Source organism: Centrocercus urophasianus, unplaced genomic scaffold (genome assembly GCF_019232065.1).
Source record: "Centrocercus urophasianus isolate 14NV4802_14NV808 unplaced genomic scaffold, USGS_Curo_1.0 seq_13, whole genome shotgun sequence".
Taxonomy (NCBI): Eukaryota; Metazoa; Chordata; class Aves; order Galliformes; family Phasianidae; genus Centrocercus; species Centrocercus urophasianus.
Window position 1 is genome coordinate 40,817,136 of NW_024884475.1, and position 16,252 is coordinate 40,833,387.

Consider the following 16,252-nt stretch of genomic DNA (forward strand, 5'->3'; position numbering starts at 1 on the left):
GCTGTTTTTCCATCCAAGTTGCCCAGGACATGCTTAAGCTTTTTCATCTACCTCTTGCTGTGCTGAGAGCTTCATGCAGTGGCCCAGAGTCCTTGTCATGCTTCAGGGATTGCCCTCACACCGCAGACATTACTTCCTCTGCTTGAAACAAGCTGCCATGTTGGCAGGGGACAAGAAACTATCACCACCAGCACCAATAAACTGGGAAACTGCCCCCACATGATATGGAGCAAATTATGGGAATGGAACAGCATGGCAAAGGTTGTATGGCCTTTTCTCAGATCCACTCTGCAGCTTGTCATACATGAGATAATGTAAGACTATGCCAAAAGGCAACATGATACAAGCTTGGGTACATTGTGCAGGATTACAGAAAGGGCAAGTCATAAACATTACAGAAAGGAATTAGCTGATGCCTTCATCTGAACATTGCTAATCCATGGGCTGTTTGTTTGTAAAGGCTCTCCTGCACATTATTCAGGCTTTTTCCACTCCATTCCCTCTATTTATAGTTTCCGTTTGTTCTTTCCTGCCTTTTCCCAAACCGTACACAATATGCCATTAACTCACATCAGAAATCCTTCCACCTCCTGCAGTCATCCTGTTGGGACAGTATCAGGCATTATGCCAGCTGTGCCCACCAGCCAGGAAATTCAACTCTCATTCCCTCTGCACTACAAAGAACAAAACCCTTTAAACAACTCCTTTTACCTCTACCGTATTCATCTCTCCCTCCATGTACCCTCTGCCTCATAAAGTGTGGGATTATAACTCCTGACCTGGTCGTTACTTAGTTTAGCAAGGTATTGGGCACGATAACCTGGACAAAAGATTAAAAAAGAGATGGGCTTTTGGAAACTCTAGGGAAGGAGGTACCATTCTGCTCAGGCAGAATGATATCCATCACTGTTTGGCAATTATTTTCCCAATTATTTTTCCCATCATCTCTTCAGTGATGGAAATGGAGACGAGCAGATTGGAGACTTCTCTATTAGCCTACCTGTGAGAGGTAACTACAGGACATAATGCCAGACACTTGAAAAGATAGGAGGAAGATAAGAGAAATGGACAACATGCATGATATGAAATAAGAAACATAGAGCGTACAGATGTGGGGGAAAAAAAGGGACAGTTTCTTCAGGGAGTTAATGATGAATTGAATTCTTTTGAGCTATGAACATTGTAATAGAGATATAGCACTCCTTCAGAAAAAGACCTTTGTGTTTATTATGGACCACCACGTCTAGCTGCACCCGAAATAATCTAGGCAGGCCCATAGGATGGTAAAGAAAAAGTAATTTTCTTTTGAATATTGGCTGTTTCAGCATTTCTGCAGAAGATAAATATTCACTGAAGATCAATAGTAAAAGGATGGTGCTTGTCTTTGACTGTCAGTGGTTCGAACTGATTGCATTTTGGTGTTAATTTAAGACTACTTTCCCTTCCACTTGCTTGAAATTGTGGTATTGGTAGCAGAGTTTCTCTGGAACTCACTTTTCAATTTTGGTGAATTTAAAATCAGTGGGACAGAGAAGGAGAGCAGAAGATGCAGTGTGGGAGATGGAGCAGCAGGAAACAGAGTGGAACTCATCCAACGTGTCAAAAGAAATGTGGAACCTCATCTTCTAAAAAGTGAATGCTACTAATCTCAGCTGTATTCCAGCAATATGATGCAGTCATGATGAAGACAAATACAGCCCTGCTGGCCAGACTTGATTGCAAATCTCACAGCTGATCCTAGACCACATGTCTCCACCTGGGCGATTAATGTGTTGGATCCATCAATGCCTATATTTTGGGTATTAGGTTTTAATAGCAGAGGCAGATTTCTACAGTATTTGTAGAATGTCTTGTGTAGTGAGTCCCCAAATTGTTGGGAATAGACCAGTGCAACTGTTAATAAGACAGAAATCCAATAATCCTGTGGCTGTGGTGTGTTCTGCAATAATCTGGGCTCTCATTCTAGCCTTGATGAAATGTTTCCATGCACACAGGCACACATGCATTACTGCTCTTGGGATTATGCAGTCTAAATGTAGCACAGAAGTCACGGTATGTGTGGAAAAAAGAATTTGACATTTCTCCTCTAGACAATGTTCAACTCTCTTACTTTTGGAGACAGTCCAGCTATTAAAGGCCAACATTTCCAAAGCTTCCCCCTGTAGTAGGGGAAAATAAAACAATGCTGGGGATCCCAAAGCAACAAAATCTACTTGCAGAATGTTTCAGATGAGAACATTTTCTTTCAAATCTCTTAAGAAGAGAGATAAGAGAAACAGGGCACTGAGGGTCAGAGTGCCTGCCAAATTCTATTTTTGATGTTAGTCTAAATTCAGTGTTGCTCCCTTAAGCCATGGGTATTTACCTGTTACAGTTCTACAGCAGCACAAGTAGCTCCCCTAGCCTGTTAGTTAAACATCTTTACCCCTTAAGCAATACTATGCACTTGAGTTATGATTTGTCACTTTCTGGCCCTCGTAAAGATGTAGGATTTTGTAATCCATGCAGGTTGCTTCTGTGGATGCCTGCACAGGGGAGCTTTTCCCCATCACTGAACAGAGGTTCCAAGCACCATACATCAGGCAGATTGGCCCCACTCTTCCACCCACCACCAAAAATTGAGCCATGATCTCTCACTTCCAGAGGACTCTGCAAGCAACCAAGGTTCAGAGCTACATTTCCTTCTCTCATATATGGTTGGCTTTAGACTGGTGTATCATTTAACTACAAAAAAAAAAAACAAACACCAAAACCCCCCCCCCCAAAACTCAAAAAACCCAAAAAACAACAACAAAAAAACAAACAACAAAAACCACCAGCAAAACACAACTTACCTTCAGTTTCAGAGCCTTCATTTGCAGTGGTATTTACATTCAAAATAGGCATTTGATGGCACAGCCAGAAGTATAAAGATAACCGTGATTTTCACCATCTTCCACAAAATCTTTGTGACTGGGTTCATGTTCTGCACAGAAATCTCACTCATTTGCTAGATGGATTTTACTCCTTTGCTAAAGAGACAGGAAAAAAAAAAAAAAAAAAAACTAGATGTTGTTTATGTCCTCAAAATGAAGCTGAAATAACATTTGAAGGATGAATGGGTGTTGTGGACAGGGTCTTTCTTTTTCTCATGTCTTTATTGGTGAAATTTCCCACTCTGATCCAGCTCTTTTATTTTTCATTCCTAGTTTTTTCTAACAGAATACACCGGGCCTCTACTAATATACCTGCTTTTTTACATTCGTCTCTCAACTATTTATGATCGAGTGGAAACTACGAAGAACTTCCGCCACCCAGTGGTGCAGTAAGTGACACTCATGTGAATCATGTCCTGGGGACAGAGAGCTGGAGGGATGGGTGGTGGCTGGCTATCTAGGACAGGGGGGGAGGCAGCACTCCTCAGCTAGACTGGTTCCACAGTAGTATTCAGAATTGCAGATCGTTCTCATCAAGCCTGACTAAAAATAGGGTTACAGTTGCGATGGTCACTGCATCTGCTTGCAATGAGAGATGTAGTATTTGCCCCTAAGTGTTTGCACTCTAGATGCACAGCCTGAACAGGAGGTTAAATAATAATCACAGGGTAGTAGACCCAAAGCCACACTTGACAGAGAAGAGAAGACAAGACTTCAGGTGTTCCACCTCTCAGTCTTTTCCCAGTGCCCTCCTACTTGAAGCTGGGTAGTGTCAGCGTAGAGCACAGCTCTCACCCAGGTAAGAATAAGGAGTTTGAAGAGGTTTGCTTGCCAATAGCCAGGTCATGAAGAACTGAGAAACTAAAGAGAAGCATCACTGGAATTCAGAACCATTAATCTGTTTTTTGTAACTAAGCTCTTCAAAGCATAGTTGTTCTTCACGGTCACACAGTACGTCTGTGAGTTCTGAGAGTTTTAAGAAATAAAACATTCAAGTGACAAACACAAGTAAGAGCTCAGCCAGTATTACAGAAGCGTGAAAACTGCATACTGTATCCAGCTGTACAGAAAAAAAAAAAAGAAAAAGAACATAAATACAGGAGCAGAAATCTGGCACCTTTGCTTCTCTCCATCACTGTAATGCTAAAGAGAAACGAAACAGCTCAGGTATGATACAGTAGTTGCTGGCCACAAGGAAATGGGTTGATGGTTGGACTAGATCATCTAGTGGTCTTTCCAATCTTAATGATTCTATGATTCTACCAAATGTGACCTGGTTAATCTGCTAGAATCGAAAAGAAATGAAGAGATGACAGTCAACCAATATAACCTTTGAGGATCTCAGACAGTTCCAAGCATTTTGTAGAACTCTAGAAGAGATCTGCTTGATGAGGGAGATCAAGAACTGCTACAGATGAGAAAGTGGCAAGCAGTAAAGCATGGTAGCTGCCAAGAAGGCTCTAGTGGGAACTCTCACACTAAGGAGTGCAGTTGAGTTTGATTCTCCTCATTCTGGGAGCATTAGTGGAAGGGAGGGTGGAAGGTGGTCAACGAAAACCAAGAGCACTGGAAGAGAAGGGGCACACAGGAAGCCTGAAGAAATAGTGCAGCTTTCCTCTAGTGTTCTTTTTCCATACTGTAATTGCAGGATTGAGGGAGCTGATATACAGCAGAGAAACACACTTGGGTGATGCTGCCATTCAGAGATGGAGAAACAGAGGCTTGGAGAGAAGTTAAGGAACTTAGTGGAGCTGGGAATGAGAATGCAGAATAGCTGAATTCCAAACCAAAGCCTTCCTTCTTTTGCTCATTTACTTAGAAAAGAGAGTTTTCAGTAGCTCAGAACAGATAAATAATTCAACCTTCTTTTAAGTGGGCAGGAGGTATTCAGAATCCTTAAAGTGACTGCTCCTCAATGGGTGCACATTTGAGGTCCACATCTTAAGCCAAATTAATTTTAAAATTCCCAACAAAACTGAAAGCTTGCTCTGGCCTTTGGTTAAGTAGATAATCGTTTGAAATTTTCTTAGCTCAAATCTCTCTGGTTTAATTACTTTGAAATTGTTTAATCTTTGACTTTGGATACCATACAAGATGCATATTAAAAGTATTTGGGATTTCACGTGCAGAAAACCACTTTTCATTTATGTTTTATAATTGGTTTGCACTGAGACAGACTCTGGTAGTACGGTAAATGTAACTAAGATAAAATACCACAAGAAATCACTCTTGACATTTGTTTTTGAAACTCAATCTCTAAGAGCTTCAACTCATTCTCTGAAGCAAATCAGCAGCACCTGATATTGCTTCATAATCTTCCTCAAAAGAGAATCAGTATAATGATTTCTACAACGATTACTTCAGTTCTTTGTAATAGGGAACAAAAAAGTCATCAGAATGGATTAACTTTGCAACAAAATCTCATTTTGTGTCCGTAAGGAAATGAAATACAAACTACCGCCATGCAACTACTCAAGTTGGCAAAGGACAAGGAAACCATTCAGAAGCTATTCAGAATGTTTTTAAATGTCAGACACATCCTGCAGGATCATTAAGGTAGCCTTAAAACATGGGAGACTTCTTTTGGAAAAGCATGGCAGATGTCTGCTTGTATACACAGCTGTCCTGCTTTAATGTCCTGTCAGGGCGATGCATCACATTGAGAGCTGGAGGAGCTCTTGTTAATTCAAGGCTAGTAAAAAGAAGCTGTTCCCGTGCAAAATGAAGGCAACTTTGTATAGCTCTGAAAAATTATTCCATTAATCTCTGATTCCAGATGCTTCAATTAAGACAAAATCTTAAATCTCACGATTTCACTGTTTAAGAATATTAGTCCTTAACGCTTTTTGTCTCATTAAACTGTGAAATAATAAAAATCAATCTTTCATTTACCTTCATTTCCTTTATTTCTTTTTTTTTTTTTTTTCTTCTAGCTTGGCTTGCTTCTGCCATTGTTTGCACTACATCAGACATCTTCTGGAAACGTTATTTGTTCACAAGTTTTCTGGAGGGCACACTCCTCTGAAAAATATGATAAAGGTGACTGTGAATCTCATTTTGTGTAAGAGAGAATATCCTCACATTGAGGCAACCTTGGAAGAAGATAGGAAAATAAAAAATAATTTATTTTCTAGCTCAATAAATAATGATTAGTCAAAATATAAATATAGAAAAAAATCTCAGGGCCATGTCCCCAGGAACATGAACTGAAATCAATGTCCATTTTAGCTACTGCATGACAATGTCCACTTTGATTCATCCACCCAAGGGGCTGGTTGTCACGTCAGGATATTTTTCAGATTGAATGCTATTTTATTATGAGATACAGTGCTGCAACAATGAGCAATGCTGACAGTATCTCACTCCACTTCCTTGGTGCAATATAAATACAGAGTAAGAGACAGCCTTTGCATTAGGAAGTTAAAATGAAGTTACAAATAAATTATAAATATATCCCTTATCCTATAGATGGAAGCTCCAGGAGAGAAGATATCAAGCTGCCTAAAATCTTCTGTCTCCTGAACTGCAGCCATGTGTCATTATCTCATAGGCTCTCCTTCCTTTTATTTCACTTATTCAAAACTCATTTTGCATCACCCCACTTCCGCATGCTGAAAGAGCCTTCCTTGAAAAGTTCTGCAACACATACAGCATTTCAGTGAAGGATATAAACATATGGCCAGGAAAGGCAACTTGACTCAGAAAGATGCTAATAAGATTCCAAACCATGGATGCTGTGGTGCAATACAAAAAAAAAAAAAAAACAACCCACAACATAAAGAGGAATATAAGCTAGAGCACCTACATGGCTTTGGAGCCAGTGCTGCTTCTAAAGAGATTCATGCATGTGGGAATTGAAGACTTACAGTAACTTATTCCCACGTGTCTGTGATTAACATACTTTCTATGAAAGGCATAGAAAAATTAAAAAGAGAAAGCCTGTCCTGCATCCCTTTGGGATGGAGCTGTAGCCAGTCCCAGCTCACTGCTCTCCCTGAGATGGTACAGAGTGTGGACGCACAGAAAAAGCTTTATTCAGTCTCCATGGTTGTCTCAGTGGGCTGCTGAGTTTGGACTAATCCCTTGTAGAAAGGGTTGGAGCAGTGATCCTTAAAAATGACAAGAGCACAGTCAAATTGTCTCTGCTGGGGCCTTCCCAAGCCTTTGGTCACCAGCCACAGTTGGGGTGCTGCTTTTTCACAAGTTGATGTAGCAGAGCCTAATCCATGCTGGTAAATGACGTGTAGCTTAAAGGCACTGCATGCCCTTTTTCAGCAGGGTTAAAATTGGCTTATTTGATTTTGCTCTTTATTATCTCAGCTGGTTTAGTGTTCTGTTTGGCTAGATCTATCTTGCCTGGAAACGCTGAGTTTATGGTATTGTCACAGCTCAACTCTTTTAACCAGCCCTAGGCTTTTAATAGTTCTACTCAGAGAAATACGCCCTTCAGTGCAAGAATCAAATAAGGAGAAGAAAACAAATGTCAGTTCCTACAACAGGGATGAAAAACATTCAGCAGGCACTGAAAAATTTGCACAGTGCATCCTTTTTTTTATTTTTTATTTTTAGTGGCGTTATGTCTTAGAAGATCTGTATTCTGTATATTCTCAAGAAGCAGCTGCAAAGCCTTTCAGTAGTCATCTGGGCTTTGCACCTAGTAGCATTTATAGTTTCAGTTCATACTTGCTTATCACCCTTTCTAACAAAAAAAAAATGTTTTTTGTCCATTCCAGGGCTGTGTCTTTTACTGGGGTTTCACTTCTTGGATTGCATATTACATCAACCATCCCCGATATACGCCACCGTGTATGTATAAGCAGAGCACAAAACTGACCTTGGTTTTAAGAAGTTTTTGGTGGGCAACCTCAAATCCTACAAAATCAGTAGATGTTCTGGCCCCCAGATACTTTCAAAATAGAACATAAATTCTATTTATATATATATATATTATATATATATATCTATAAATTTTAATTTGCTGTGATTCATTAGAAGATATTTGAGTTTGGTGTGTTTTAACAGTAATGCTGCAAACAAGGCTGAATGTTTCCAAGACTTGTTTTTACCTGCTGGTACCATCAGTTCAGTAGATGCAGCTTGAAGCCTGACACCAGGTTTACATCTTTAATGTCTAATTGCTTGCCACCTCTTTAAAACAACACTCATAGGTAAATATGGTCAATGCTGGATCACCACCTCTTTGGCATGTATTAAAAAAAAAAAAAAAAAAAAAAAAGGATTATTTAGGATGCTGGAGATGGTGACCTCTACAGCCATATCCACAGATGGTCATACTGGGGACAGGTAAATAAAGGCAAGGAGAGCTGTGCATTAATCCAGGCTGACAAAGGGCCCATGAAGAACATCTGTTCAGCAGCTACATGCTCAGCTGCTGCTATGTGCTACCTGTTCTGGGGAGGATTTTTATCATATGCCCTTGACAACATGGAGGAGTTGTGTACCAGCCAGAGAAAAAGGGTCCTCAAAAGTAAAGGCTTGAGGAAACTTGTTCAGTGGAGTGAAGGACATGCACATGTTTTGTGGCCCTCAGTCGTGACCAAAGTTTGTAGGAAAATTGTAATCTTGAACACCCTACAGTACTACAGTGGCCTGGGGACATCAGAAAAAAAAAAAAAAGGAGATGGCAAGTGAAGGGCAGGTAAAAATTGCAAAGGCTAAATACGTATGGTGAGACTGTGAAGCAGATAGCAGATACACAGTAAAGCTGTACAACTACTTACTTACTACTGAGCTTTACTTCTAATGGAGATAGAAGGCTGGGTATGGGAAGTCATATGGACTGAACTGCGATGCCCAGCCTGTTTCTTCCACTGACGTTCGCTTTTTTCCTCCCCATATCTTTCCAAGGAATATAACACTACCAACTGCTTTAACAAAGCAATTGAATGTTGGAAGCTGGCAAATATTAGAAAAAGTTAGGTGAAAATTACCTTGAGATCAGTGGTGAAGAGATTGGCATTTCTGGAGTGACTTTACTATTTGCATTGTCTTCATATTGTGTGATAATATCCACTCTTTATGCAGACTCTGTCAGGAAAGACGTATTTCTGCTCCTCAGCACTAGATTAATTTCACCCATAGCAAACCATGTGCATACTGTAAAATTCAATTTATAATTTCATTCTATTTTCTAGCATTTGGCTACAGACAAGTTTCTCTTGCTGCCCTTGCTTTTCTGGTAAGTACAAAGTAAAACTTTTATAAATTATTCTGCAATAGGAAGAACTCATGGTTTAGCAAAATGAAGTAATGCTACTATGCATGTCTATTTATACAGGTCCACTTCTGCAGTCCTGTGTCATTTGACTGGAATTAGTTGTATTAAGGATATTAAGGTTTCTGGACCAGCAAGTCTCCTAGTATTATTTGCCTTAATGTAATGCACGGTATGTGAGAGCAATGAGAAATACGTCAGTGCTATTACTGCTCATAATCATGCAAAACACTAATATTTAGACAGATTGGAACTTGAAGGCTCTAAAACAGAAGAAGCTATCCTAAGCAGATTTAGAAGTAGTAATGCATAACTGAAAAATTTACTCATCCCTCCCAGAATGGGTGAAGCCAAGGAGAGTGCAGGAGATGAAGGATTTTTTGGCAGCATTTGTTTTTCAGCAGTTTTAAGCTTGCCTTTGTGTATAATTAGCTATGATCAGATAAACCCCTTTTCAGGTGTGGCATTTATCTTTTTCAGCAGATCGAAAGGAGATCATAGAACCAGTAGGATTGGATAAGGCCACTAACATCATCTAATCCAACTGTCAGCCCACCACCACTGTGCCCACTATGTCCTTCAGATGAGGGTATTTTCTAGTATTTGGGCAGCTTTCCATTTTAGGTAAAAATGCTGGCTGTGAGCATCTGGGTCTCATGAAAACAGAGTGATGCCATGAGCAGTCAGGGTGGCTTTAGAAGACTGATGTCCTTCTTGGAGGTCTTTGTAAGAAATAATTCACCTGGTTCATTTATGAGAAAACTTTTCTAAGGTGCTCACATTCAATGCAAGTTGAAAGAAACTGCCTCCTGAGAGAATTAAATGCCTGTAAATTAGATGGTGGGGGGGAGGAGTTCAGTATGTTCTTCATGTAAAGATATATAAATAAAATAAAATATAAATAAAATGCACGTAGCTTCACCCACAGATCACTCAGAGTGCAGCACCTGCTGAACCTGATGTTTCAATGAACCTATTGTCCTGAGACAGGCTGAGTAAGAAATTCCCACATGTATATTCTCTTCTGTCCTCTACTGGCACAGAGTTGGAAATAGGCTGAGTATTAACTACTGAGCAAGCATAGGTAACCGAAGCATTCAGCCTCTTTAAAAATCAGCTGCAGATCAATTTACAGAAATAAAACAGCTAGAGGACACAGTAATGCATCTTCTTCCTTCAGGCAAACACTGTTCAGAAATGCATTCAAACAACTCCTTATTAAAATTTGAATGCTTTCCTAAATCAGAACCCTTAAAGATCACAGTTCTGGCAGTACTTATCTGGGGTTTGGCTATGCAGTCCTCAGCTTTTCCTGCCCAAATAAGGTATAGCAAAGATGTGCAAGATGCTCTGAGTTTGCACACCCAAACAGCTGGTGCTGTGCAGCTGAGGCAATAATCCCACACCATAGGGCCAGGTGGCTGTGGTGGGCAGCGGTGTTTCCAAAGCCCTAAAGACTATGCCCTTCCCAAGCTCAGGGATTACTTGAAGCCAACCAAACTGACTATTCAGTGCTACCAGTAAAACTAACTTATAACAAAATCTCTGCTCACAAAAAGCCATTCTTTCCTATTGAAACTTCTATGGAAAAGTGTATGCTCAAGCCTAGAGAAGAGCCTAGTTGAGGGTGTTTGGTATAAAGTAGGGCCATTCCCTTCAGATCTGCACCAGCAACTGTCTGTTGTCTGAATTCTTACAGCTGTTTTGAGAAATTCACAGCCATGGAAACACAAACTTTCCCTTTCAGACCTTGTGCTGGCAGATTCCCCAACAGCTTAAAACACCAATATACACAAGAAAACGATTTGAAGCTGTTTTCACAGGATTCTAATACTTATGAATAAAATGCTTGAAAGATTTATTTTTCCTCTTTTAAGGCCTTTAATACATGTCTTTAGTACATATCCTGATTTAAGTGCATACAACTGCAGCTGCTGTAAACAACAGTACAGAGTAATTGGAAGAGTGTCAGCAGGCCCTTCTGAAAGATTCTCCTATTTGGAGAAATTACTCAAAGCTGGGATGGTTATCTCACAAGGTTGTAAAGATGGGAAATGGCATGTAGACTTCAACAGTTCAACATTATAAAGATGGCAAGGCTTCTTTCAGCAGTTCTCCATTGCCCCACATTTAACATTTCTGAGACACTAAGGACTAGCTGACATTTACCAATTCTTCTTGATATAGAGCATTACCAGCCACCTTTCTCAACAAGGACATAAGAGCTACTTATGAGCAGAATCCAGCTGTAGAGTCAGATAAGAAAAAAGGAATCCCTACAGAAACGCCCTTTGCTTTTTAAACTTTTATTTGACTATGTAATTAGTAAGTGTTAACTGTAGAGCATGAATCTGTTTTGCTCTATAATAACCAGTGGTAGAACCCAAAGGAATGGCACAGAGATGCATTGGGAGGGGATTGGGTTGGGTGTAAGGAAAAGATTCTCCTCCAGAGGGCAGTGGGCATGGCACTGAGCTTCCAGAGCTCAAGAAGCATTTGGACAATGCTCTCACAGGGTCTGATTTTGGGTACTGTGTGGAGCCAGGGGTGGGACATAATGGTCCCTTTGTGTCCTTTCCAACTCAGGATATTCTATGATTCTGTAATGTCAGCGTGAATTCTTTAAACTTTGAAACCTTTTTCTTTGAAGTAATTACAAACAAAAGCAATTATGTTCCCAGCTCATAATCAGAAGTACCTAATGCTGTGGATAGAATTATAACTCCTGATACAATACCTTATCTCAGAATTTCCTTTTCTGCCAGTTTAACATTCTATACCTGGTGTTTATGACAGATGATAGCCAGTTAGCTGTAAATGAAAAAAATGTCACAGAAAAGGACTGCAGGATTTGAGCCATGACTACTTATTCATGCAGAATAACAACTTTGCTAATAGAAGAACTGGTTTAAACTTTCCAAACAAAAAACACAGAAATGTCTCTGCCAAAGGGGGAAGAATTTTCTTAAGCAATGCTATCTACAATTTTCTTTCCGATAAGGGCACCTTTCGATACAAAATGAAATTACATATTCCTTCTAATTAGTCTTAATTGAAGTTTGCTATGGTTAATGTTGTCAGTATTGGCTTTAAAAATGGCAATCATATTTTTCTTTTTTTCTGAAATAATTTTATGTCTTTAAGACTTATGATATCTCTAGGTTTTAGCATTCGTCTTATTTCTTGATTTTTGCTAGTTTTGAAAAGTTTAGAGTGATAAAAAAACCAACTTTGTGACACTGTTTTTTTTTCAGTCTGAGAGGAGAAATCAGTCTTCAAACTCATAACTAGATAAAAATGTCCAGTTCAAGACTGAAATGTAAATCAGCCTTTTGATTTTCTTCATAAAGCAAGGGAAAAAATGAAAAAAAAAAAAAAGTGGGAAGAGGGTAGAGCCAGTAACCCCTGGGAGGAAAGTGAGTTCATTATGTCTTTACAAAATCAACGGTCCTACTTCTTTGCAGGCTGGGTTACATCCAAATATTGAAGATGGTATTAATTTCAGAAAAGTATCCTTCAAAATTCTTTAGGTTTCAGGGAGACCTTCTGACATCCCAAAACTGAGGCATGTTGCATGTGCTGGGCATGGGAACTGCATTGGTCCATGGACTGTCACCACTGGAATGCATAGAATGCATTTCCCATGGGGTGGGTGCAGAAGTCCTTCTGGAGGACACATCTTTGTTGGAAGAAGCCCTGAGCAGCCTGATGTTGTGGTTGGCAAACCTGCCCACAATAGAGGGTTGGAGCTGGATGGGCTTTAAGGTCCCTCCAAACCCAGGCCATTCTACAGTTCTATGATTCTATAGTTCTGGAGGCAAAGACTAAGTGTGGAGTGGAGATTCTGGTTATGCTCTGTAACACAGCCATCATTTTTGGCTGAACTGAAAATATGTTTTTAATGTCTTACAGATGTGTGAAGCTGGAAATCACTTTATCAACGTAGCATTAGCTCACCAAAACCATTCAGGTCTGTTTTATAATTGTCTATTAAAGACTGAAGTGTGCTTAACCTATCCATCTTCTACTGATATCCAGTAATTTATGTATCTACAAGCACAGAATAAAGAAAGATTAAGTAGGTGCCTTGCCATCAGTGCAATGTGTTCAAAATAAATGTGGTGACAAGGAAACATTAACAACACTGTTGTTGTTCCAAAACTTGTAGCTAATTTGTCTTAGTTAAAAAACCTACAATTTAAATATGTATTTAAGCACGGAATTTCTCTAAAGCATCCTGTTAACTGGCAACAGAGACTTTGATTTGAAATCAGTTTCAGAAGCTTAAAAACTATATTGCTGACTTTCTATAGATACAACCATCTCATGCACATACAGATATGTACAAATACATGAAAAGAAACCCACATGTGGGCATCTAAGTGTGCATGTGCAGGCTCTTAAACACTGCTACAAGCATGGGTTTTTCATGATCTTTTGTACCTTGACAATAAAAACCATATATACTGGATATATATAATGCATATACTGGAAAGTAAAATATATTTTCAGATAATAACAGTGTAATTACTCATAACAGCATTCATTTCAAGAAAATACCTCACCATGGTATAGGTCAACTTCATGCAATCAAGTCTAAAGCATTTTAAAAGAACCAAAAGCAAAATATTTTTATTTCATTTTAGCATTCTAAAGGCATTAGTGTCTAAAGGCATTAAAAATAGCGCTGTTGCAAGAATTCAAAAGTGAAACACACCATGTATAAGCATTATTGTTGGTGTAGAGAGCCTTGCTCTTAGTCCTGGAGTTGTTTTCCTGTTCTACTCAAGGATGAAGGATGAGCATGCAAGAGGGGACAAGTTCATGTTCCTGAGTCAGGCTGAATAAGACACAGCCATGTCCTTTATATCCCAGAAGAATGCCCTTAGCCCTCTCCTTCCAGGTACTCCACGTTAAACTACTTGTTTCTCTCTTTCTCTGAATAAAGGTTTTATCCTTTGGACATGCCAAACCTTTCCTGTAAAAACCAGCACATGGTTCACTAAGCAGTGCTCTCACTGGGAAAAATGCAGCTTTTTCTGTCTCAAATGTTTCACACCATTTTCTGACTATAGCTGTATTTTGGAAATGCCAGCCAAAGTGATGCCTGTCACACAGGCAAATTATTAGAAGGCCATGTTCTCCTCCCTGTAATAAAAATATGTTTTTTTTTTTTTTTTTTTTTTCCCCTCTTTTGTAAAGGAAACAAAGCCTGTTTTCCAAGTCCAACCTACAACCCCTTCACGTGGCTCTTCTTGCTGGTATCCTGTCCCAACTATACTTATGAGGTACATAACTTTCTCCTGCCTATTTGCAAAGGGTGAGCTATTATATTGAATAACACCATGTTTCAGCACATCTGCCATTCTCCATCCATTTCCATGTACACCAACCATTCTGTTCTCTGTTTCAGAGTCTCCTTGTTCCCACAAAGGCTTCTCCACCACACCTCTTTCCTCATGCCACTATCATGACTTTGTATATATTCACCTCCACTCCAGACTCCCCACAGATCAAACAGTTAACCACCCACCCCTTTACCCTCATCAAGCCTACTGGCCATCCCTTTCCAGCCATTTTTCCTCTTGCCTGTGGAGTGCAAGTGTCAGGCTCTTTTTCCAGGGGAAGCTCTTAGGGAAGTGGTCACTTCCAAAAGCTTTCACTTTTGCTTTATTTAAACATACAATTAACAATGCCTTTTCCTCTGCAACAGGTTGGGTCTTGGATTAGTTTCACGGTAATGACACAAACCCTGCCAGGTAGGTTTGAAACAGAACAAAGACAGCTTCAAAATTATTTTGCAGAGATGATTTCTGTAAATCTAAAATGCGCCCCAAACTTACATCATGTGAAATATTGCCATCAAATCTCCCTCATGGCATGACTGTATGGACCTTCAAAGTGCTCCCCTCAGAAAGCTGTGGGGAGCATGAGTACTACTGAAACACCCCCATCAGCCTCCCTTGATCAAAACCTGCTCTCTGCTTTTTATGAAGTACTGTTATTTCTTCAGTTTTCACAGTGAAAAACCTTGAAATTTAATAAAAAAAAAGTTGTAATTTCATTTACAGTCAAACATTTTTAATATAGGGAACACACTTTTCACTTAAACCTGAAATGATACTTCTGATAGGGACAGGAAAACAGAAATACTTAGTAGTTCCAATGAGTAAAGATGCACACAAGTGGCTTACAACATTTCCCCATTTGTTCATATCAAACAACCAGCTCATAACAACAACCTGATTAGCAGCGTCTGCAAATCTTTCTCAGTATTTTCCTGCATCCTTAGAGACCTAAATACCTATACAAATATGGTCCCTGGGACTGAGCTTTCCAGAACATTCACTATTTAATTCTCTCTCCATTTCAAAATAGAAACCAATAAAAGTTACTCGCAGAAGTAGCCCCACTTTGCTTACAAGTGAAAAAAAAAGGAATTTCAGAAACAGATTAAATTCTACTCTGACAAAATCAAGATATAATGAAGTTTTGTTTGAAAAGATAAAAATATTTGTGCTGCAGGTCCAGGCATGGAAATGATCTGAAAATATAGGGATGCTGCAAGGCTGCAGGGGCAGAAAGCAGCCAAGTGCAGAAGAAACTGCAGACTGTTTTGTAAACCCTCATATACTCACTGAAGCAAACACTAAAAGAAAACACGTGATCCTTTCTTTTTTCTTTTTCTTTTAACTCATTAGTCGGCATTTTTGCTTTCCTGATGGTCATCCAGATGTCTCTCTGGGCCCAAAAGAAACACAAGCTGTACCTGAAGAAATTTTATCCAGAAGTGCGCAGAAAAGCAGCTATGATTCCTATCGTCTTCTGAGCTCTTGGTAAAAGCTGAAGCCTAAGTGTGCACAGTTCAATAGCTAACTCAGAGTAAATGAGCCGTTTAATTCACCAACTGAAGTGGGTCTGAGGAAGCACTACTGGATATCTTTTTCAGAAAATTAACAGATCAAAAAGCTTTTAATTAAGTGGAAAAAAAACAAAAACAAAACCAACAAAAACAAACCAAACCGCTCTTCAATTCTTGATTCCTGCTAAAAGATATTTAATTAGATTTTCTACATGGAGCTAATTGGGAAAGGATGAGGAA

The 16,252-nt window shown here is 39.4% G+C and overlaps 1 protein-coding gene across 1 annotated transcript in view; it reads left to right on the forward strand.

Annotated features, from left to right (window-relative positions):
• TECRL (trans-2,3-enoyl-CoA reductase like) overlaps positions 1–15,979 on the forward strand; it is a 51,575-nt gene extending 35,596 nt beyond the window's left edge. The window contains exons 5-12 of the mRNA XM_042812523.1: positions 3,189–3,304; positions 5,849–5,954; positions 7,649–7,721; positions 9,071–9,114; positions 13,063–13,120; positions 14,353–14,438; positions 14,864–14,909; positions 15,852–15,979. Of these exons, the coding sequence (XP_042668457.1) occupies positions 3,189–3,304; positions 5,849–5,954; positions 7,649–7,721; positions 9,071–9,114; positions 13,063–13,120; positions 14,353–14,438; positions 14,864–14,909; positions 15,852–15,979 (657 nt within the window). The remainder of the gene's footprint in view (positions 1–3,188; positions 3,305–5,848; positions 5,955–7,648; positions 7,722–9,070; positions 9,115–13,062; positions 13,121–14,352; positions 14,439–14,863; positions 14,910–15,851) is intronic.
• The last annotated feature ends 273 nt before the right edge of the window (positions 15,980–16,252 follow it).